Source organism: Passer domesticus, chromosome 9 (genome assembly GCF_036417665.1).
Source record: "Passer domesticus isolate bPasDom1 chromosome 9, bPasDom1.hap1, whole genome shotgun sequence".
Lineage (NCBI taxonomy): Eukaryota > Metazoa > Chordata > Aves > Passeriformes > Passeridae > Passer > Passer domesticus.
Genome location: NC_087482.1, coordinates 37,474,965 through 37,499,177, shown reverse-complemented (window position 1 = coordinate 37,499,177; position 24,213 = coordinate 37,474,965). Strand labels below are relative to the sequence as shown.

Here is a 24,213-nt window from a genome sequence, read left to right as displayed (position 1 = left end):
CTATAGCTGCCTTGGACAGCCCAGCCACTACTCCATCCCTGAAGTAGGAATATGGTCCAAGCTGTAACTCCCTACTCTGGTCCTAGAAAATCAACACATCAGAGTCTCCTCATTGAACTGGGAGGTATCAAATTGCCTTGATTAATCCAAGCTATCTAAACCAACCCTAGTGCTGTAATGTCAAGCAAAGCAATGCAGTGAAATCACTCCAATAAGACTTTTATGGGCAAAAGACCAAATTTTTTTTTTTTTTAATCTAAAGTGAAAGCTTTATCTTCATGGAATTTGGTTAGGAAACCAGATATATACATCAAGAAAGCCATTATTTTGACACCACTGAGCTCCAGGCTGCCTTTAATACTAAAGGCAGAAGAGAGTCAAGGGGAATGTAAGTAATTTCCCTGACCTATCCATGAATTTATGTCAGCCTTATTCCTCCAGTGGTTAAGTGCTTATGGAGTATCTTCAGAGCCAGGAAACAAACATTTTAACTAGTATTAAAATAGTTTTGAATTAAAGGAAGAAAAAATAGGCAAGCAAGCATGCCTTTTCTACATTCCTAAACATGGGTGTTATGGAACCACAAGGCAAAAAAAATCCAGTAAAACCATATTTGAGAATGTTTCTTTGGGGAATGTTTAGATGGTGGTTATTTTTGTCATATTTCTGATGGATGAAATTAAATCCTTCTGCATTTCTGCCAGAGGTATTTACATGAGAGACCACACAGCCTCTGGAAATAAAGGGAATGGGTGCTGTGGCTGCCATGCTCCCATGGGAGCAGCTCTCAGTGTGTTGGTTCCAAGCTTTCAGCTTTCTCTTCCTCTCGGTGTCCTGTGATGACCCCCTGTGCCCGGGGCTGTGCTTCCAGGCCAGGGGCAAGGGCTGGTGTGCAGAGAGAGTGGAGCTGGGGCTGATCCTGGGTCCATGGCCTCAGGGTGAGACCCAGGGACCCCCCAGCCTCAGGGTGAGATCCAGAGACCCCCCCAGCCTCAAGGTGAGATCCAGAGACCCCCCAGCCTCAGGGTGAGATCCAGGGACCCTCAGCCCTGAGGTGACCACAGGGACCCTCATCTCCAGGGGACAGCCAGGAACACTCAGTTCCACAGTGATCCCTGAGACCCCCAGAGGACCTTGAGGCATCTCAAGCCTCAGGGTGAGGCCCAGAAGCCTCCAGGCTTGGGGTGAAATCCCAGGACCCTCAGCCCCAAACTGATCCCAGGGGTCTCCAGCCTTGAGGTGAAATCCCGGGACCCTCAGCCCTGGGATGAGACCCAGAGACCCCCATAGGACCCCCAGCCCCCTGAAACCTCAGAGTGTGATCCAGGAACTCTGAGTTTGGGGTGACCCCAAGGAGCCTCAGGCCTAGATTGACCGCAGGGCCCCCCAGCGCTGGGGTGAGAGCCAGGGTCTGCCCCGAGGCCCTGCGGCCCCACAGGAGGGCAGGCCCAGCGCTTGGCTGCCTCCCAGGCCTGTGGAGGGCCTCGGGCCTGCCCTGGGCCTGCAAGGCCGTGTCACCCTGGGCTGTCCCCACCGCTGCAGGACACGGGTGATGCTGCCCTGAGTGGGGCTGGTCATCTTCTTCCATCTCCCTCCTCCCCAAAAGGCACTGTCCACCTGCTGGTGGGGAGAGGCCGTGAGGGCCATGGTGCTGTTTGAGGGCTCCCTGCAGGGGTGTCAGCCCTGAGAACAACATGAACTTCAACGTCTGGAACATTAAGGAGATGCTGAGCACACCAACAGCCCTTGGGTGAGCATGGGTGGGGGGACAGATGGAGAAGAGATGGGGTGTAAAACCAAACATTTGGCAGGGGTGATGACAGGTGAGGTGAAACGCGTCCAGAACTGATCTGTGGCTAATTAGGGAAGTCTAATGGAAATTCATTAGCCTGCCCTGGGATCCTGTTTATGCTCCCAGCCTGCCAGCACTGCCATAGATCCACCATTGGTGGGAATCTAAAAATCAGCGTTGGCTGGAAGCTGGACCCTCGTCCATTCAGGGTGTATTTGGGGAAGCCCTGTGAGCTGTGCTCATCTCATTAGATAAGTAAAGTGTTCCTCTTGCCTGTGCAGAGGGCAGATAGAACGAATCGTGATGTGCAATATTATTGCACATTATGTAACTCAAAAATTATTCCATATCCTGCATTTATACACTGGCTTGTTTTTTTTCCCAGCAAAAGCCAAAGAGCAGCTAGAGCTCTGTGCATCTACAGTCTACAGTGAAACAACAAATATTCAGATGTAAACATCTGGAGGGCAAATATGTAAGACAAGCTGCAGAATTTGTACTTCAGAGCATCCTTTGTATCACATGGCTAAAAAAGGCAGTGGCACTAATCCCCTTTTTGACTCCAGAAAAGTTAATTGATGAATTTGGTACTCAGACCCTCTGTTAGTTAAATAACCCACTTACATAACTAACTTGTTCAAATTCACAGTTTTAGTCATACTCTCTCTTTGGCCAGATGTTACCAAAATGATGGATGATAATGAAAACATAATAGTAATTTTCTTGCCCATTATAGATATGCTTGTCATGTAGATATTAATTAATTGAACTTTGCACAGATGCAGGGGGCAAAGGGGAGCCAATTCAGGGGAAAATTTATTTATATCTGTCACAGTTTTGTCTTTGTAATTGTGCATTGCTTAACTCTATTGTCTTCTTGGTACCTGTGGATTTATTTTGTTTGTTTTTGGGGAGGTTTGTTAGTTTTCAGTAAGTTTTTTCTAAGTTTGAAAACCTGTGACTTTCTTTCCGATCAGAGACTGAGGAGGAGGAGAAGTTTAGAGAATTTATTAAATAGACACAGTACATGTAAAATATATAATTGTATTTTTTATATTATATACAAGATATATAAGATCTAGTTTTAAAATATGTAAATAATTCTGTAGAGTTGTGCCGTAGGGAAGGAAATGAGTGGAAAAAGTACAGATGCCTGCTTGGAAAGGGATCACTTGAATTTCTTCCTCCTCCAAAGTAGCCTATCACCTACAACATCTTCCCTTTAAACTCATTTATTAATGCAGGAAGAAAATATAGGCAAGATTTTAACACCCACTCCTCAGCATTTTCCACATTTTTTACAAGTGAGTTCAAAAGGGTCAAATAGGGCATAAAATGTTACTGGAAATGCAGCTGGGTTTTTAGAGGAGGTAAGAAGGGGGAGAAAATTTTCTGTGGACAATTAACTTTTTCTAAAGGACAGAAAAGTTTCCCACAGGAACGTGTGAATTTGTGTGTGTGTGTATTTGAAATAGAGGGCAAAAGTGTTGATTACTTTTCCCTGGCTTACTTCTATTACTAGAAACCTTTCCCACCACAGCAGGGTATGCTGTTTAATCCCCAGAAAACTCTTTCAGGGAGCTTTAAAATGAAACATAAAATCAGCGTATAATCTAGGCACAGTATGACTCACTCTGTGAGTTCTTTGCAAGTTTGAGTCAGGGTGTTACTTCTGAGAGCAGCTGCCACCAGGTCCCCAGGAAATGCAGAGCTCCAGTGATGCGTTACCCTCGCAGACACAGCTCTGCACAAGCCCAAAAGTGCTCTGGGTTTTATTTGTTATCTGTCAGACGCACAAGTGCTTCTCTGCAACACCAACAGCCTGAGAAATAGGGTGTGGGGCACCAGAACCCCTGTTCCACCTGGTTTTATGTATGAATAATGACATGATAAAGGTACTAGAAATGAAGCAGAGGGAAGATTATCAGGTTGGACAATTAGTATCAGGGTGCCAGTGATTTTAGAGGGTGGAAGGGGACCACATGACAGCTACACTGGGCAAGCTTAGGCTCAGATGGAGTGCATTGACAAAGGACACCGTTTGTATGGATTGAAATGCCAGCCTTCATTAGAGAAAGTGCCACGTTAGAGCAGTGCTGCTGCCTGCCCAGCCACGAGGGCTGGCAGAGGGACATCACAGAGGATGTGAGAACAGCAGCCACAAAAGCACCGATGCTTCAATCAGCCTTTGATTGACTGGATAAGCATCACAGGGGTGTGGTGCTGAAAGGGCATTTTCAGACACCATCAATACCTGCCTTGGCCAGGGGGCTCCAGGGGAAGAGACACATCTTGCCTTGGCCCTGAACTGAGCACAAGATCCCTGTTCAGGCTGTTTGCTCTTGTAGTGCTACCCTGAGAGTGGCAGTAGGGAACTGGAGTCAGTATCTCTGCAGGAGCAGCAGAAGCCAAAAAATCCACTACTGTTAATTAAAAGAGAAAAGACACTGGAATAGTAATAATAAACCTCATTAAAAATTAAATTAAACTGTACAGCCCAAAGGGTTAAATGCTTGCCTGAGGGAAAAAATTATTTAGACTTGATTATATAGATTTGAAATTGAAGTTATGAGAAATTTCTTGTATCATGAGAAAAGAAGTAACTTGCTAAATGCATAAAAGCTACTCATATACTGACTTCCAAAGACATCAGAAGCAGAAAGCCTGCCAGAGAGTGTGTAAGGCCAAGAAGTTATGAAAATATTAAAGAGGCATTCTAAACAGCTTCTTGAAGTTACAGCCTACTTGGGCCACTACTCTGTATGGTTTATTTCTGCTGTTAAGAATAACTTCCGAGTTTAAAAACCTCATTCAATCCATTATCCATGAAATTCCATCCCAAATCACAAGGTCACATATTTTGAAGTTACATCAGGGTTCAAGAATAAGCAGAAAATGAAGGAGACAGCCAGGACAAAGACCAGGAGAGCATCTGTAAAATTCCAGAGCTTCACAGGAATGAGAAACCAGGGCTGCAAGTGCAGGCTGGAAGATGGCTTCAGGCTAGAGAGGGGCGGTAGCAAAAAAAACCCAAAAAAATCCCTGTCTCCAGATACCTAACTTTTAATATGGTTGGGGATGCATTTTGTGGGAGCAAACAGAGCTACTCTGCAGAAATGCCAATCTCCTCTTAAGGAAAAGGCTCTGTTGTAACTGGCAACCAGCTCAGGACAGAGGGTTACATGGATGCCAAGGAAAGGATGTCTGGGTAGTATTGAATCACAGCTGAATGAATAATGAATAAACTAACAGGAAGTAAAAATGACCTTGAGAAATTAAAATAAGACCAGAGGGATTTTGAACCTGAAATCTGGAAACTGGAGGCAGTGTTTGAGCTGAATAACTGAGAGGGATTTCATCGTGGTTAATGCATTAGGGCCAGTGCCAGAATGTGTTTGTAGAAATTCCTTTTAGGATGTGGTGCAAGTTATTTGCAGCAAGCAGGTCGTGCCATTCCAGTGGACAGGAAGCAGAAGAATAAATTTCTGCTGTGACTGTTTCCAGTGAAGAGATGGCAAATGGCTGGAGGCTGCAATAGCAGCTGAAAATCCTTGATTTTAACTCCTCCAGCTCCCCTGCCCTCAAAGTCAAGGTTGATTCTTGCTCATTTGCTGAGCACATTGACACATTGGCAGGCAGCTGACACTGAGGATGAGAGCAGAACAGCAGAGCTGGAGACAGCTCCTACAGATACAGACTAAAGCCAGGAGGAAGAGAAGGTGAATGGCAGCTCCCAGAATTTATGCTGGATTTGTTGTGATTCAGTCCTGGTCCCTAAATGAGGAGGAGCAGAAAGGGCTGTGAGATTTTCTGGAGGGAAACCAGGAGGAGAGAGACTTTATGGCACTGATCCTACTCAAGACACTGCTACTAGGAGAGAAAGATTTCTTTGGGAAAGAGGCTTTACTGCACTTTGAAGAAATGTGTCAGAAAGGTATAAGTGAGCTTCACCCACAGTGCTTGAGAAGAAGAAGGATGTTGGCACAGGTTCAGTGGGGATGACAGAACCAGAGAAAATCACTTCTAGCAGCACTGCAGATAAATGTTACATTGCATATTGTAGAAGTCTCAGTTTGCTTTTTCAAATGACTCTTAAACCTTGGTGTTGGCACATTAGGACGGATCCAAACAACAGAATACGAATATCAGCTCTTAAAGAAAGATTGATGATGCCTATGGCAATTTACAGTTAGGAAGCTTTAGTTTGTCAATGTGCCTAGAACATCTAGGAAACTTAAGAAGAGGGTATTTATTGCATGCCATGTTTGTTTTGAGGTAAGGCAGAACCTTTGAATGAAAGGTGAATGTTTGCACGTGATTGTGCTAAAACACTTGGAGCGGAAATCAGAATATTAGAAAAATGAAAGAAGTTCCTGAAAGTTCTAGCTCCTTCTATAAAGGGGGAATTTCCACTGACAACAAGGAAACAGAGACTGAGAAGATCCAGCTGACCCCCCCAGATATGCAGAACGCTGCAGATTTTTTAGATCACGCTCGTATCACGAGAAAGGGTTGGAGCTGCCAATATTGCAATACCTTGTGTTAAGTTGGAAAATGAAGTCATTTGACCATCAGTCAGCAGAGGATGATTTACCATTTTTTGGAGCTGTCAAGAACTTGTTTTACATATCTAAAGTTGGTTTTGCTTTGGATGCATATGCTAATGCCAGTACCAGAGGAATGTTATGCACACCAACACCAACGATTTGGGGCGTGGCTCATGTTAGCCAGAAGTTCTCCTGAGGTAAACTATTGCACTCCTCACTTAGGAGGGACTACTAAGTGGAACTGCATACCTGGGATGTTTCCTTGCTGTTTCTGGGAAAGGGTTTATATTTAGGACAGAACATGCATCCCTGCATCTCAGGCTTTCTGAGGGGAATGGTCAGGTGGTTGGAAGAGCTGGAGTTGCCTGATCACGGATCTGATCCCGCACGTGATCATCGTTGTCTGATCTCTCTGTCAGGGACAGGCCTGGGCCAAGTATGGCCAGGCTGATGGCTTGCCCAGATGGTCTTGTTAGTAAATTAATTGCCAGCAGTGTTAAGCAAATGATAAAGAAATCCATTGCTCAGAGTGTATTCAAAAGAGACATCTGTTTCACCTCCCCCTTTAATTTGCAAAAGTGCCATCATTCCTAAACCAACTGCTGAGGTAGTGGACTTAAGACAGAAAAATTGGGCTCCAGGGCAGCCAACAGCTGCCTTTGGTTGTAGTGCAGAGTAAACCTAGGAAGTCACTTGGCTCATAAAGTCCTCTCAGCTCAAAACTCTTCATAAAATGTTTGTTATGAGAATCTTGTGCTTCAGGTAGTAAATAACATGAAGCATCTGAGAAAATGAGCGTACTGTGGGGTGTGATATTCACCAATTGCACTGGACACTTTCAAGGGGGTTTGTCAAGACTATAAAGCATCTAAATATTATAAAAACCCTTCCTCAAACTAAGAGGGAGCTTTTTTTGGCTGGAAGACAGGAAGATTTAGAAAACTGGTGCAGGAAATGTACTACTCACATTGGAGGCAGGGTCTCTGCCTGAGGTCATGTCAGCCTATGTGCTCATGTCTCCCCCATATACTGCCTGTAGGTTAAGAATTATTTTTTTTTTTTTACAAAGCTTAGCTGAGATGGAAACAAGAAGCTGTGCAAGTAAAATTGTATTCAGATTTTTTTCTTAGCAGATCTGGGGTCCAGAGAGGGATTAAGGAAGAAGGTTTGAATTCAGACGGACTTATCAGGCTTTTTGAGAATTCAGAAACCCATACCTCATCTATTTTTGCCTGCAGCTCAATGTACTCAGTGAGCTTAAAGCCAAAAGCATTAATATGATATTGTCAGTGACACTACTATATAATGGAGACTGAGTAGTTCAAGTGTTGCTGCTAAATCCTTTCCCTGTTGTGTCTGTGATGTTTGGGCTCTTTCCAAAACTGGGGATTAACCAAACATGTCACTGCTAATAAATGTTGGGGTGATCATCTCTTGTTATACACATGAGTTATTATCCTGTTCCTTCTTCTTTACTTGTATCATTTGATAGGGAAGAAAAATCTTGTGTAAATTTTTCGTTAATTATTTGCGTTTATTTTGGTCTCTAGTTCCCAGCTCCCAAGGCAGCAACACACCTCTCCATCTTGGTAGCTCTAAAAAAGCAAGAACTGAGAATATAAACCTGACACAGCTTTTTTTGTGTTTGGTCCTAACCTAAACACTCTGCCAGACCTTGTGGATGTGGAGCAATGGAATAGTGATTATTTAAACTGAAAGATGGCAGATTTAGACTGATTGTTATGAAAAAATTCTTTCCTGTGAGGGTGATGAGGCACTGGCACTGGTTGCCCAGAGTAGCTGTAGATGCCCCATCTCTGAAAATGTTCAAGGCCAGAAGGGATAGCACTTTAAATAAAGTGGTACAGTGGAAGGTGTCCCTGCCCATGGCAAGAGGGTTGGAACTAGGTGATCTTTAAGGTCCCTTCTAATCCAAATCCTTCTACAATTCTTTGTGAAAAATGAAAGAAGTCTTTTGTATGTACTTTCGCTAACTAAAAAACTTGAAGCCAGCCTCCAACACAATGAGAAGTGCAGCTGTGCAGGGAAGCCCTTGTCTGAGAGAAGCTGGTCCTGTGCCACAAGCCTAGTCCATAAAGCAGGAGAGGAGTACAAGAGTGTTTCTGAAGAGGACGAGAATCAGAGCAACACAGCAGAAAGTCAAGGGTATCTAGGAAAGATTTATCTGAGTAACGCTCAAGGGAAAGAAGAGCACTTTTGAGTAGCATGTTAATATGTTTGAAATACTTCCAACAATTCATATCAGTTCATCCAGCCATATGCTACCTCTATTTATTTGTTGTTCTACTGTGTCAGACTTAAGGCATCTGGAGAATAAATCAGACTTAAGGCATCTGGAGAATAAATGCTCAAGAAATGTCAACTATAAGTCAGAAAGGTTTATTCTCTTGGAACTGCCTTCCAATTGATCAGAGCAACACCTGTGTTCCAACAGAAATTGTTACCCAGGGTATCTGAAAGGGAGAGACCCAGAACTTGCTAGGAGCCCAAGGTGTCTCTTTAACCAAGACTGATTGACAAGGCAGGTAGGATGAGCTGTGTTAAATGCCCAGTCCTGGGTTTGGTCTTCTGTCTGCAGGACATGCTGGAGAAACACCTTCACTCCTATAGGGTGAATGTGGAGCTAGCACACTCTGTTTGTGTAGATGTGATAGTTTAAGATAACCCATCTGGTTTATCTTATAACTCAAATTTATTCCATTATACGAACAACACCTTCCAAGCAGAGAGTAAAAAATAACATGTTGGGGTGGGCCACTATCAAGCACTTCCAGCAGGCCATGTAGGGAATTTTGTTTGGCTTTTTAATTGCTCCAGACTCATTCACATCCCCTCTGCCCCATTTCAGGCCCAATAAGTTTTCCATGAGGAGCAGCACTGCCAGTGACTACTCGAGCCTGAGTGACTCTCAGCTGCTCTTTGGCTCCCAGTTGTGCCCGGAGAATGCGCAGTCGGCAGCAGCGCCGCTGGAGCTGGGCACGCAGCCGGGACAGCAGAACTCCCAGGATGTGAGTCCCACTCAGCCAGCCTTGTGCAGGCACAGCCACCATGCAAAGTTAATGGAAAGGGCTGAAATCGGGTGGTAACATTTGCAAATGTCAGTAGCTGCTGAAATCAAGTTGTCTTCTTCCTACATACACATCCTTACTGTGACAAGACAAAGGAGCAGCCTGGTCAGATGAATGTGGTATTTATAACAGATTGCTAGAAATTATTATTGAGATAGGTATTATTTTCTTCAATCACATTTTTAAAGTTACTAAAATAATATGAAATTATTCTCAAGCTAATGTCTTTAGACCACCTACCTAGCTGAGTTAGAATATTACATCTATTTTCTTTCAAAAATGATGTATTTCACTTCCTTAGCTTTCCACAAGGATGACAGAGCTACTCAGTGTTTGCTTCCCTGCACTGACAATGACCTTGCTGCACTGTTGTTAAGGTAGATGCTTGGATGATTTTGGATAGGGGTGAAGAGTTTCTATGCTCACAATATTCCTCCTACAGCTCATGGTTTCTGATGTTACCAGGCTCCACTAAAACAGTTCCTGCACAGCTAACAGAGAGAACCAGGTCTGAATAAACACACCTGGAGCAAAGATTAGGGAAGAGCACTGCTGCCAGCTTGGAGGCTCCAGGCTGTCCTTCAGTTCCAGATGCTATCTGCTGTCCTATGCATTTTGCCTAGGAGCAATTTTCATCAGATACAAAACAGGAAATTCACTTTTCACAATTAAAAAGCATTAATGGAATTTGCATTTTCTTACGTTTTAAGGAAAAGACATTTCCATTTTTGTCACAGTGTCTGGAGATTTTGTAGAATGAAGCTTTCATATTAATATTAAATGTCTTGTTTTAGACTGTGTATTGAAGCATGTGAAAAACTCATCTACAGTCTGTTGATGTTGCTAGTTGGCAGCAAAATGATGTCATCCACCAGGCAATTCAATAAGGTTTTTTTAGATTCCTGTACAGGGAGATTCTACTGACAACTTGAACTTTTCTGCAATTTCAGGAACACTGAAATTCATTTATAGTCTCTGTCTTGAACATTGAAGGGAAAAAATTCCTGCTCACCTTATAATTGCAGCAAACTGAAAATCCTCAAGATGAGAGAAAAGCCTGTGTCTGGAAGAATTTGGGCTGGGTCTCAGTTCCACAGGCAGTTGATCTAAGTAGGCACACTAAATGAGGCATAATCTCACAAAATTCTTAATCTCCTCATCCAGTGTAATCTGTCATGTCCAATCACTGTGAAGTCTGTCTGCACTGGATAAACAATGGTTAACATTTAATTAATGTTCTGATTATTTTTGTACTTCAACAATTTTCTTTTGTTTGTGTCACAGAGTGAGCCCAGTATTTTTACCAAATACCAGACAAAACCACAGTTATTTGATGAAGAAACAAGAGAAAAAGGTTCTCTTAATTTTGGTGCAGGAAGAGTGAAAAATGTCTTGGAAAATTTTGAAGTGAATAAGAGCAAAATAAAGGACAAATATGACCGGTATGTAGACATCCATTGGAAATTCTTTTTCTTCTGGTGGTTATCACTCTCTGCAGCTCCTTCTGCCCCTCTTACAAACCATACATGGCATAGCTGAATATTTCTCCAAGAAAAGTATTTTCAGGTTTTAAATAATTTCTAATTGGGAAAAGTTGCAAGGTAGGAGAATAGTGTTTATTTGCAGTTTATGTAACACATTCAGCCATAAGCCCCAATGAGCAGAAAACTCCAACCTGAATTTACCTTTGTCTTTATCTAATCAGCATTGTTTCTTTTTTCTGTATTGATTATCTGTGAAAACCCTTATTTCTCAAACTTTTATAGGCTATGTGGAGAGTGATATAAGGGACTCTGAGGATGGCCTTCACATTTGGGCCAGATGAGGGGATTGCCAAACACACTTGTGTGCAGATTGCATCTTTATAAACCTGCACATATATCTATAATTTTATTTCCATATAAGATTTTTATGCATTGGGGATTTTTTTGTAACAGTCAAGTGTTATTTGCTAATGTAATTTGCATCTGCTCTTTGTCAGATGTCAAGAATTGCAGGTACCTATAGGTCCTGAAGGACTTCAAGGAACAAGCCAGCAATTTGAAGCTCAAAAATGAAATATGGCAAACTCCCCAGTGCACCTATAAATAATTCTTAGCACTGTACATTTTGTAATGTAACATCCAAAGTGAAGTGTGTTTTTATTAAAAGCCTTTGATCAAATCTGGCTATGTATCTCTCTTACCTTTTCAATGGGCACTGCATTTATGATAAGAAAAAATTTTATTCTCAATTGCCTATTAGAGCAAGATTTTTGTAATGAAATGAGAAAGTAGTTTTAAATGCTTAGGCATCACTCATAATTATTCTTTATTTTTTTCTTTAAATGGATTATGCTTCTTCCTACACTCCAGACTTGCTCCCAGATTAGAAGCCTGTTTTTAGAAATAACTATATTATCTTTTCAAAGATAACTGTATAATTTATCAATTTATATCCCCCTCAAGTCTGACTAAGAAAATTAGTATCTTCCTTTTACATAAGGCTAGAGAGATTTCTCATAACTAGATTCTACCTGGCCTCTGCATATTTATGGCTTTTGATTGTAATTTAGATCACTCAAATGATTGACTTAAAATGACCTGAATCTTCAGAGAGGAAAAGGTTATCACTTTGCTTAGCAACCATCCGTGCATTTTGGTGTGGCAAGTTAATCATGAATATAGCCTGGTTCCTGATACGCTGGCTCAACTTAAAAGGACAGATAACAGAAACCACAGGCATAATCTCAGGAGAAAAGGATTTGCAGTATTTGTTCTTGCTGGCCTGGGCTTTGTTGATGCTGAAGCTTTTCCCCTGTTTTTCCCCCAGTTATTTTAGTCCAAACACAATACCCGTGTATCGCAGCAACTGGCACGTCACGGCACAGGCTGGCTCCTTCCGGAGAGATAACACACTGGTCACACCCCAGCAGCTAATGGGCAGCTGGGCAAGGGCCAACTCAAAATCTGAGAGAGGCCAAAAATCTGAGAGCAAAAACCCCATCACTTCATGTATATGATATATACGAGCATGTGTAAATATGGATTTTTTTCTTACTTTACATTGCAGAATCCATGTTTTCCTTAAACAACTGAGGTGACTTCAAAGGGTTATACCCCCTGAAGTAATCATGTTTCTGTGCTACCCTTTCATACTACACTATGCCTTGCAGTGCTTCCTGTCTCATTTTTACAGTGATCTTTTTAATTTTTGTACACTTCAGTAATTTACATTTCTGATTCATACTTGTTGGTTTTTTCCATTTTAGTGAAGTCCTAAGCTCCTTTATTTTCAGCATCAAAGACAAGCTTCAAGAGGTAAGTTACTTCAAATTCAGAATGTAAAATAATGAAGAGTTAGAAATACTACAGACTATTCAGTGCTCATTGAATATACAGACTATTCAGTATTCACTTTCCTTTGCTGTATCTCTCCTTTTGCTGATATCTAAAATATTACATTGTGTGTCTTAAGCACTCAAATACTTTAAACCAACAACTGTAAGGGTTTTTTTGCATATACCATTGCCTTTGTGGCCTTAGGGTCAAGGTCTTTAGGGACTTGCCTCAGAGCCAGTGGTGGAACTTCTCTGGGTCTATAGAGCAAAACAAGCTGTAGTGGAAGCTTGCAAATATCAAATATTTTCCCTTCTGCCTGAAGAAAGCAGTCTACTCTCAGGATTAGTCATTGTGGTCTGAAGGTGAAGGTCTCTCCCCCAACACTTCTGTAATTAATTTTATTAGTTATTATTAATCCTATTTTACAGATCAGTATCTCTTTTTTGAAATCTGTTCGGATTTCATGAGCCTTTTGAGCCTTCCCACATCTTCTTTGGGGTTGCAATCAACAGCTGGACAAATTGTTTGAAGTGACAGATAAACAATCATTTTCAGGCTGTTCCATTTCATGAGTCGCAGTCATTGTTCTGTGGCATCTGGGGATGTGATTTTGCAAACAAAGAAAAGGCAACGTTTTAATTCTCCCATTTACCTTTGTTTTTACAGCTGCCAGTGTTCTTTGAGAAGTTTGAAGAAATGTTTGATTCCAAACTCAAATCCAGTTTGGTTTGCCTAGAAACCCTTTTCAAGACATGTAAGTCCTTCCTGTGCTCCTGTTAACAGCAGAGGGCACAGTCAAACTGCCAAATGTCAGCGTGGAGGTTGGGGTGAACGGGGCAAGTCATTCTGCTCACAGCTGTTCTCCCTAAGGGAGGAGAGAAAACAAGATTTATCCATGGTTTGGACTTGTCAGTTTTTCCATTCCTACTACCTCATTTTTTTCCTTTTCTCCATTCTCTTGTACTTAGGTGTGGCATGGTTAGACACTGTGCTCAAATTGATAAACACACCTCTGGTTTTGTGTTTTGTCTGGAGTACAATCATTTTTAGACTATCTGGAGTACTAATAGAATACACAGTAGAAATAACTTAGATATAAATATCCGGAGTATCCAGTTTCAGGTTTTAGGGCTTTCTCAGATTTTCATATGTTAGTTTGAAGCCTTTCATTACTCCTCTGTGTTTGAAGTGATTAAGTTTTGGATGTAAACAAAACTAGTACTGCTCATTTCTTGAATGAGAAGCACATAGTGAAGCACACTATTGCCATGATAAAAGGGTGACCTCCAGAAAAGCTAATAATATAAAATACTTTTGAACAACTCTGTCTCTCAAGTGGCTAATCACAGAAGTCTTTACAGAGGGAAAATGCTTCAAGAAATTGTTTCTAATTTAGCTTAGATCTGAGCCTTTGAGAGTACATTAATTTTTAATGCTGGTGTGATGCTTTATCAACACTCTATCAGGACTGCTCAGAGCTTGCTCTGCTCTGTGCAAGAACAAGAGGCCATTTTCAATATAAACAAGAAATGTGAAGTAAGTTGTATCTTGTGAGATGAAGGCAGCAGACCTGCACAAAAGCACAGTGGTGTTCACTGTGTGGCAAAATGTGGCTTCCACAAAGCACATCTCTGACAGATAGCTTTTAAATCAACAGAGCCCTCTCAAGCAAAAAGAGTGGAGTCTGATTCATTATGCTGGAGGCCATGATAGGCTGTACATTTGAAATACCAGTCTCATTGTTCTAAGAACATTCCCTTGCTGTGCTTGGCAAGTGCTCTTGGTTGGACCCTAATGTAAACAAAAATCTGTCTGCTTTGGCCAGCACAGCAAATTCCCTCTTACACATTTTCCCATCTCCTAATTACTTCAGTGTCTCAACTTGTCCATTCTGCAGCAGGACTTTGCCTAATTTCACATACCTCGTGAACAGAAATTGTTGTCATGGCACTGAAAATCAAATCTATTGTTCATGGCTCCCCCTCTTCATTCCATACCATTTACTCAGTTGTCCTGTTTTGTCTCCATATCCATTTCCAATGAATGTGCCTTGAATGAAATGAAAAACCTCCCAGAGGTGCAGGCTGCTAGATTTTCAAAGCAATTGAAAAGAAAAATTGGCACTTTCTGTAATGCATCATGCTGCAGAATGTTGAATATATAATGAAAATCATCACATGCTGCACAATGTTGTTCTTTTTATATTTCTGGGAGGTTCATCTGTCACTGGTTAATTGCAGATAAACACTGTCATTTGACTGATATCACAGTGATGGATAATTAAGTTCCCACTAAATATATACCTACACTAGTGCCTTGAAAAGTGGCAGTTCCCTTGAAAAACCGGTATAAAATTCCAAAACTCAGGTGAAAGAGCTAAATTCAGAGCTAATAAAGTTCTGAATGCCAGTGAGTGATGATACAGTACCTTGGGATGTGGGTGACATGGCAAAGACGTGTTAAATCAGTGGCAGAGGAGGATTTCACAGGTAGGAGAGGAATGCAGAAGATGAAGAGAACTAGTGCACCAGAACATTCCAACAGCTCTGAAAAGCAAAGGAAGGTGGAACTTGAAATCAAGTCTGTCTTCATTAAAAGCTTATAAGGAGAATCACAGGTTGCATTTTTAGCAGTGGGTAGCAAGCGTATTTGGCGTAGTCTACATAGCCACAAGCCAAGAGCAAAACAGAAAATATTTTTCAAAATGTATTTCCAAAGCATTTCCCAGTGCTGTTGGGCTGGCATGGTCTGTGCAGGAAGGGTTTTTAAAATGTTCTCTTTTGAGTGTTTGTCCATATGTGCTTGCACACAGTGGATGGAGCTGTGTCTGGCCCTGGAGATGATACCAGGTTTGGCTGAGCAGCTTCCACAGAGGCACAGGTGCTCTGTGCCTTGCTCACATCTTGGTGTGCAGTGCACAGGGATGTAAAGGGGCAGACAGACCCTGTGGCCTCAGCTCTTCCACCTTACACACATACAGTTTCTCTGGTTGACTTGCCCACTCATTATTTTCTCTTCCCTTCTGGTTGCTACTCCTGTAGCTTGTTTCTTTTCATATTTTTCACATTTTAATTTTCATACCCACACTTCTATCAAAGCCTTCAATTTTTTTATGCAACTGTCAATATTTACCACTCAGCCCTCTCTGTGCTGCTTTGCTGTTCTGGTATCTGGTAGTTCCAGCTGTGACAGCTCAGAACAGCTGAATCCTCCACAACACCTTGTCTGCAGTGCACATGGGCAGCATCCTCCCAGCCTGCATGCCACAGGCAATCCTCTGACACACTGCCATCAAGGGTGACAAAGTCATGTGCAACATGTCACTTGCAGAGGTATGAGGTGATGCAGCTCTCTGACAAGATGCAGGGCCCAGTGAGCAGTTTTCAAACATGACTTGCTTCCAGCCTCCCCAGGCCCAGCAGCTGCTGGCAAAGTTTCTAGGGGACATGGCTGTCTTTAAAACTGTGAGATTTGAGCTGAATTGACCCAATTCAAACTTCCTTATGTCCTGTATGGATTGAAAAGTCAAAAAGTTTAAAACTGATTTAAAAATGGTTTTTCCCATGTAGCCATGCAGTGACTGACAAAGCTGTTGAGGGACTTAACCAGACTCCAAAACACCTCAGTATGGATGGTGAGAGGAAGTGTGGATGTTCCAGTAGATACTGGAACCCCTCATTGTCACAATTCAGGGCTTGGAGCAGTGTGAGAGGTGAGATCAGGGGCAGCTCATCCCACAGTCCCCTGATGCAGGTGCTGTCTTGTGGAACAGGACCCAGGCTAAGCCTGCACAAACCTGCCAGCTGACTGCTTGGAGTATATCTGAGCAGGATGCAGCCATATCAGCCCAGCTGTCTCACCCTCTGGCACAGCTCCATGGCTGCCCAGGGAGAACATGCAGTGCTCTGCTGAGCTCCAGAGCTGTCTTCCCTGCCTGTGTCTCACCAGGTTTATAGCAGCTCCAATTTCCCCTACTGAATCTGGGCATGGGGGAACCAACCTCCTTCCAAAGTGTTATTTAAAGTGTCTGTGCTGTTAGTGCCAATCTTAGGATGAGCTGCATAGATGATGATAGAGACACATCAGAAGCAGTTGCTGTTTAATATTCCTAGGCTGGGAGGCTGCTGCTCCCTCCCCTGACTGCTCAGGCTGTAGTTTTCAGCTGCTGGGAGTGCAGCTGCACCCGGGTGCAGTCTGATTTGCAGGAACTCTCTGCAGCACAGGGTGGCAGCCCTACCCCGAGGTCCTTCAGCCTTTTATCTCATGCCAGATTTCACATTCCAAATGTTATTATTGTAAACAGCAGCATCCGAACACAAGGGTACAGCAAATCAAAACACAGTGATGTTTCAGATTGTAAAAAGCTGCTTTGTTTAAATTACCTCAAGAGAGGCACAAGTCTGTGCATAAGTCACTCATTAACTGAGTAAAGATTTCCTGTCTGTGATCAAGTTATTCAATAACTATCTGCTGCAGGGTTTACTTGAAGAAAACCTCTGAAGCAGCCCTTCTTGATCATATTCAAAGAAAAGAGACTTAACAGGGTCCTTGATCTGATCTAATTTGGCCGTCTCAAGGCCTGTTTTTTGGGTAAGCCTTTATTAACACTTATTTTTACCTTGTTTATTAGTGTTTGACAAGTCTGAACACTTCTCTAGGTATGGAAACAGGGCGGGAAGGAGAGTGCCCCTCCTCTGTACTGAGGGTTTTTTCTGCAGAATACTCCCACACGAATGAACGAAACACTTTCAAAAGGCTGGCTGCTGGTTGCTGCCGGCAGCACGCTGTGCTGAGTCAAATGTATGTGCAGATCACAAGCCCAGTGGATGCAGGACTATTTTTAGACTGAGGATACTATGTTGAAGAAGAATAGATAGATTAGGGAAATCAGAAAGTTTTAAAAATAATCCTGAGCTAAAATTAAGCATATGGGGAAGAGCAGCAAGACAAGGTAAGCTTGCAGATGCTGCCCTTCCTGTATCTTCACGATGTAGACATGGAGGGTGATAAAGTGACATGAATGGAGTTTCTTCCTTTAGTCACTGCTGCTTTCCCTCTCTTTGTAGGTTGGCAGGCTCCCCCAAAACCTGCTCTCAGATTGCAGGTAGCCTTTGTTTCTAACCAGGGAGATGAAACATCTTAAAGGCCCACTCAAACATTCACTCCCCCGTTACAAAGCCGTTCTACAAATTATAGATTTCCAGGTTTCTAAAACAGTCTAAAGCTGTCAGAGAAAAACATTAAAAGATTAAAAACAGCAAGCAAACTGTCTGCAACAGCATATTGTTTGAAATAAGTGCAGATAATCCTCAGAAATCAGCCAAGCTCCTACAGAGAACAAGGCAAAGCCATGTGGTGATGTGCATCCTGAAATGATGGAGAAATTCCCCTCGAGCTCAAGTCTGGGAGGTGGTTTTAATTCAATGTGTGTGAGGATGATGCATGAATAAGACAATTGCAGGGTTCTGTCTCCCAAATGACAGCTGTGTGCACTGTGCTCCTTTGGAGGAGGCAAAGTTAAAAGCCCAGCTGGGCACAGGGGATTCCTGGTGCCAGGAGGTGCCGTTCCCTGTGCCCATCCCTGAGCAGCACCTCCAGCCTCTGCTGTGCTGGCTGAATGAGACAGACACTTTCAATCTCCTTTCATAAGAGGAGATTACCATGTAAGCACTTAATTAACTTGTAGCTTTTCTCTGCCCATGTCTAGTTCAGTCTCCTTCTTTCCTTGCACAGGACAGCTGGGAAGGTGTGTGGGCTTCCAGACTGGGGTGCATAGCAGTTCCATCAGCCAGAGCTGGTGCCCTGCACACACCCCACTGCCCTGCCTCACCTGCTGGTGCTGGCATTTGCACTTGTGTCACTTGCTAATTAAGTGAATGCCCTTTGGCTTTTGCACCCAGGTGACTATAGCAGATTTTAAGCCTGTTTGGCTCATGAGAAGGCCTTGATGAGCACCTGTCAGAGCTGCCTTGTCCCCTTATGCCACTCAGCTCAAGAGCTGATGTTTTCCATTTAGTTGAGGCTTATTTTTTGTTTACCCTTTTTTTTATCCTTTTTTGTTTTTTAATATTACATGACAACTTCCAGTGAAAAGCTTTGTTTGAATCTACAGAAAGGCCATGGTGTTGTCTTTTACAAAGAAGTCACCTGCATTGTCTTAGAGCATTAAATCCCAATCCACCTTTTATAAAATCTTATTCTATTTCCCTTCATATATTTGAGTACTTTTCTCCTCAAAGTCTGTTCTAAAACCTTTCACCATATAAGAACAAATTTCTAAGCCCATAATTGCTCAGATTTTTTTCTTTCTTCCTTCCCAAAATTTTAAAACATCCCTTTTTTTTCACAGAAGCAAAGCCTGTAAAATCACTTTCTGCCTGCCGCTCCCTAATAGTTTTTAGCTCTTTAACAAATTCTATCTGCAGTTTGACAGAAGGCCACAGCTCACTGAGATAATTAAGTCCCTGGAAGCTTAATGAAAAGAGCTGAGCAGGAGGAGAAGGGATCCCCAGTGCCCTGCAGCTCTGCAGCCTTTGAGCACAGCACTGGGGGCAAGAGGTGCTCAGCGAGGAGCTGAGACAAACACTGGTGAGCAGGAACAGCTTCAGATGGGCTCTCAGCTCCTCTGACACCAAAGTCAATCAAACACCTTGGATCTGTATCAAAAGAAGATTCATTAATTGCCAGAGCTCTTGTAGCAGCTTGTTGAAATGAAGGCTTTATTCTGATTTTTCTCAGGTATGCAGTGCTCCAGCACTCCAGGGTTTCAGTTATCCTGGCCCATTGGCTTGGCAGTGCTTTACCTTAGCAAGAGTGCTTTGGATCCTGTTTTATGCCAACCAGCCAACATTCCACACCATCTGTACACACCTTTCTGCACCCTTCACAGGAAAGACCAGACATGTTTAGTTCTTTCCCTCTGCTTGTTCTCAGCTCTTTCCCTCTGTCCTAATTTACAATTTTAAAGTACACTTCCACAAGATTGCTAAATATTTTTCATCTCCACACACAATGCAAACTGTGTTCCCATTCCATACTGTATTAGGCACAGCAGTGGTTCCTATAAGAGTAATTGAAGCTGTATGGGGAGTTATATTCTTATCCAGTCATATAACACAAATCCCTGGGGTTTTATCAGTTTTTCAACAGGACTGACTGAAGCTAAGAGCAAGTTGCTCCAATTTAAAACCCTCCCAGGGAGCCTGTGCCTCCACAGGACTCTGCTGTGGCCCCCACTACTAAGTGCTGAGCACAGCTGCCTGGTTCAGGTGGTTTCTGACCCCATGTCTTCCCATAACTAGCAAATGGAAATTCCAATTCTTTGCACACCCCTTCACAATTTCCCTCTATTCCTACTAGCAGTTTTCCTTCAGTTTTCAGCCACCTGTGCATTTTTGACAGTTTCTCTGGTTGCACTTCTTAGCCATTAACCTCTTTCATCCTGTTAACCCCCATTTACCATCCCCTGGTTGCATGAGAGTGTTGTTTGTACAGGGGTGGATCAGCCATACTGGGGTCCCCCTGCCTTGGCCATGCCTGCTGTGCACCTGGCAGACAACCAAGCCTCAGCCTTCCCTGCATTCAGCCTACCAAATTCTGCAGCTTTGCACAGCCTCTCTTCTCCAGCTGCCACATTAACAGAGGGCAGTAAATGAGGTTTGGCCTGTGTGCAGCATCTTATAAATGTCAAGTGCCTTGCATTAAAAATCCACCCCACTGTTCATTGCTCGGGGTTTGGGAGATCACAGCAGGAGGATCATGTGGTGATTCGTGCCAAGCCATGCAGGAAGTAGCAATAGTACTGGTAGTACTTTATTCATATTTACAAATGAAAGACCAAATGTGGTTTTTATTGATTTCCCCATTTAGTGGAAGATGCTCTTCAAAGTCACTGCAGCCTGGTGCTGAAAGCTTTGACAGAAAAAAGCCAAATGGAGCAGGCACTGCTGGAGATGGAGAGGAGACTTGCAGCCGTAAGTGAAGAAATTAATCTTTTATTCCAAATCCTCATTCTGAATTTCTCCTGCTTCTTCAAAATACTGACTGAATATTAAATTGCCTTCAAATGGTGGATTATAAAGCAGACTGCTCCTGTTATAATGAAAGAGGAAAGACATATTAAAAAGCTAATTCTAGGCCAGATACTGACAGAGGCTTACCCAAATGCTGGCTAGCAGTGCTGTAAGCTCTGATGAATTCCTGGTCGGTAAGAGAAGAAGCAACAGTGCCTTGTTGTGGCAGGCTGTGATGGAGCACTCCCTGCTTCCTCACCTGACACATGCCTTTGCTGGAGACATGGTGCAGTGCATGCCTGTGAGGGGACAGCACCTCGCTGGAGTACAGCACCTTGTCCCTTCAGCCAGGTGTGTCACAGGGAGAGGAGAAAGGATATGAAAAGAAAACAAGTGGATTTGAGTGACACAAGAATGAATTGTCAGAGATCTCCTGATCAGGGCTGGTTTCTCCAAAGGCCCTGCTGCAGGAATTGATTTTGGCAAGGATGTGTCACACCAGCACATGAGAAGGCAGTGCTCCTAGGAGAGGGGACACACAGTGGGTTAGGGGGATGCTCCAGTCCCAAACCTCTCACCTTTGTGGGACAGTTTGAGGATATCTATTACACAAGGAGATACAAATTGCTAATATTTGGGTCAGTACCAAACTGACACATGTTACCTAAAACTTCCTTACTATTGTGCCTTTTTGTATGTTTTTTACTGCTTGTTCTCTGCTTTCTACTTCCCAGAAAGATGCGGAGATTTTGGATATGAAATCCAGTATGCAGCTGCTGAAGGAGGGTCTGGAGTCACTGCCAGCCCGGCTGAATGACCAGTTCCTGAAAGTGTGCAAAGAACTTGGCTTCCAGAAGCCGGGTAATACCTCAGCTGAACAGCACATGCTCTTGTCTAGTGCCAGCCTGCCCCCTCACACGACAGATAAATCTTTCCAGACTTCCCCTGGGCTGTGCCAGCACTGTGTCCTGAGTGAGGAGCACCTGCACAGGCCATGCTGCCCAGGCAGGGGAGTTAGCAGCTGCTCAGGCTGGTCTCATTTCCCCTGTGTGACAGTGGGGCAGCGGCACAGAGACTCCCCTGGAAGGAACCAGGCCACTGGACATGGCACATCTCAGGGTGACCTGAACCCAGCCTCAGGAGACAAAGCCAGCCCCATTGCTACAGCAGCCTGTGGCAGAGCAAACACCTTTTTGCAGGAGGCGAAATGCAGCTTGCAGACACAGAGCTGTGCTGCCCGTCCTTGCATGTGCTGGGCTGGCAGACACCTGTTGGGGAGCAGTCAGAAGAAACACTGTCCTGTACCACTGGAAGGGCCTCTACCAACCCCACTGAGGAAGGCGTTCAGGAGAGGCTCTCAAGGGTTTAAACCCCTGACACCTTCACAGCAGCAGCAGCCTCAAGTTTGCCACCATTCTACACAGAAAACCACACCTGGGCAAAGACACAGCAACTGGTCCACAGACCATGAGGTGGAGAAGGCAGCTGTAGGGACCAAAACAAAATGGAGTCCAGGAAGGATGTCCTGGAAAAAAGCAATAAGGAGAAAGACAACATACTCCACTAAGGGGAAAGCTGAACACTCTGGATGTGCTGAGAGTGGGCTGAAGCAGAGGAAGGCAAATGGGATTATTGACTTGGAAAGCTCCAGAAAAAATTCCCTTCACAGCTACTTGGTTGATGTCAGTTCAGAAAACTCTGACCTGGTTTTTGCAGCTCCCCATCAGCAGATCCTCAGCAGTGCTCAGATGGGGCTTACAAAGAATTTCCCACCAGTGCCACACTCTGATAAAAGCCTGCAACAACTTGCAAGCGGAAGAAAGAGAAGTCTTGAAATTAAAAAAACAATGAATGTTTCCAGTGTAAAAAGGTATCTCTTGGATTCCTCACCCGAGGAGGATGTACTTTCCCTGTGTAGCACAACAGGTGTAAAGCAAATGAACTACTTCAACCTCCAAAGCCCCTCAAGCTCCAAGAAACCACATCCTGTCAATCCGCTGGCTCAGCAGAAAACAGCCTGTTGCTCTTTACTGTTAGATTGTGATTCTTCTGATTGAAGGGGCTTGTTTCATGCTCGGAGCCCTTAGAGCAGGATGACCATTTCAGTTGCAGTTTATTCTTCTAGGTGTGTTACCTGCACGACTCAGGCCTGGATGCCTGAAAGTGCCATTGCCCACTTGGAGATATTGTAAGGGACTATGTGGGGTCTAAGCAGGGCTCCCCTGGCTTGGAAAGCTGAAGGGATCTGTATTGCTTTACTTCCCCACTCCCAGCAGAAATGCCATGGGCTTGATTTACCACAGCATTTACACACCTGACATGCCCAGGGAGGAGAGGGCTGGCAGAGCAGACTGTCAGCTCAGGCAGATTTGGCACTGAGATCTACAGGAAACTCCTCAGCTAGATTGATACAATGCTATCTCTGTGGCCCGAGGCTTCACTCTGTTCCTCTCTCATGGTATCTCTGTTGGTTTGTTATGTAAAAGTTCAGGTTTTTAGTAGAGTAGTGTTGTTCTGGTTGATTTCTATCAGGTTCAGATTTGTTTCAGGAGTTGTTTGTGAACTTTGTGCAGGGAGAGGTTTAGCTGAGGAAAACCAAACCCCAGCGTCTCAGGTTCTTCCAGTACTGTATCTCTTCTCCTTACAGGCTGAAATTCCTCTGTTTCAGACATTCCAGGAAGTTATTTTGTTTCTACTTTATTTGTCTTTTGTGTCTCTTGGCTGATTAAGGAATTCTCCAACATACTTTTTCAAGGGCAGTGGTTCTCAGAAAGCAAAGATACAACAGGCAGATCCAGAGATGAGATGTCTGGACAGTCCCAATTCCCGCAGAGCAACTTTCTTCAGAGTACCCAGCTGAGACTGTGGGCAGCTCTCACTGCTTCAGGCATTGGTGTCACGTTTGATTTTTGATCTGAAATGTTACCAGCAAAAGAAACATTCTGATGTTGACAAAACCAGATTGCCACAAATTCAAATTATCCAGTTTTGCTATCCCAAGGGAAATGGCTGTATTCCCTTTCTTCTGGCTTTAATAAACTCATCTTCACCAGAGCCCAGTGTCTCTGTGTTGGGTTGTTTGTTTGGTTGTTTGTTTGTCTTTTGGGGAGAGGCAGAGTCCTGTTCCAGCAGGAGCACAGGCAGCTGTTCTTTAGCTGTTTAACTCCCCTGAATCGTGGAATTGGGAAGATTCTTTTTTTAGCTCCTCTCTGGTGTTTAAAGACAGAAACCTTCACCCTTCCAGCTTAACACTGGTCCAGTGATGTTAATTAACAAGGAGAAGCTGAGCAGGGGGGGGTGGTTAGATATGGGGAGCCCCCAGAGCCTTGGGACACCCCTGTCAGTGAAGGGGTTGGTGATGGCTGCCAGCAGGAGTGGCTGTTTGTTCACATTGCCCTGGTGTACCCTCCTCCCCAGCAGCCCCAGCACGGCCTCCGCTGGGCAAAACCTGTT

The 24,213-nt window shown here is 43.5% G+C and overlaps 1 protein-coding gene across 2 annotated transcripts; it reads left to right on the top strand.

Moving 5' to 3' along the window:
• Positions 1-1,005: 1,005 nt before the first annotated feature.
• On the top strand, positions 1,006-23,814 carry IHO1 (interactor of HORMAD1 1). Of its 2 annotated transcripts, XM_064432813.1 has the most exons (7): positions 1,006-1,750; positions 9,209-9,368; positions 10,713-10,870; positions 12,679-12,727; positions 13,415-13,502; positions 20,618-20,721; positions 21,495-23,814. In XM_064432813.1, the coding sequence occupies exons 1-7, from the start codon at positions 1,695-1,697 to the stop codon at positions 22,815-22,817; spliced, it is 1,938 nt and encodes a 645-aa protein (XP_064288883.1). In that variant the 5' UTR covers positions 1,006-1,694; the 3' UTR covers positions 22,818-23,814. The 2 variants fall into 2 exon arrangements, with proteins under 2 accessions (XP_064288883.1, XP_064288884.1); XM_064432814.1 differs by lacking the exons at positions 1,006-1,750; positions 9,209-9,368 and adding an exon at positions 9,524-9,547.
• The last annotated feature ends 399 nt before the right edge of the window (positions 23,815-24,213 follow it).

Excerpts from the sequence above, each read along its gene's own strand:
- IHO1 (XM_064432813.1), top strand. The coding sequence starts at position 1,695 with ATGAACTTCAACGTCTGGAACATTAAGGAGATGCTGAGCACACCAACA. Across the intron at positions 1,751-9,208 it reads AGCACACCAACAGCCCTTGG|GCCCAATAAGTTTTCCATGA; the intron begins GTGAGCATGGGT and ends GCCCCATTTCAG. Across the intron at positions 9,369-10,712 it reads GACAGCAGAACTCCCAGGAT|AGTGAGCCCAGTATTTTTAC; the intron begins GTGAGTCCCACT and ends TTTGTGTCACAG.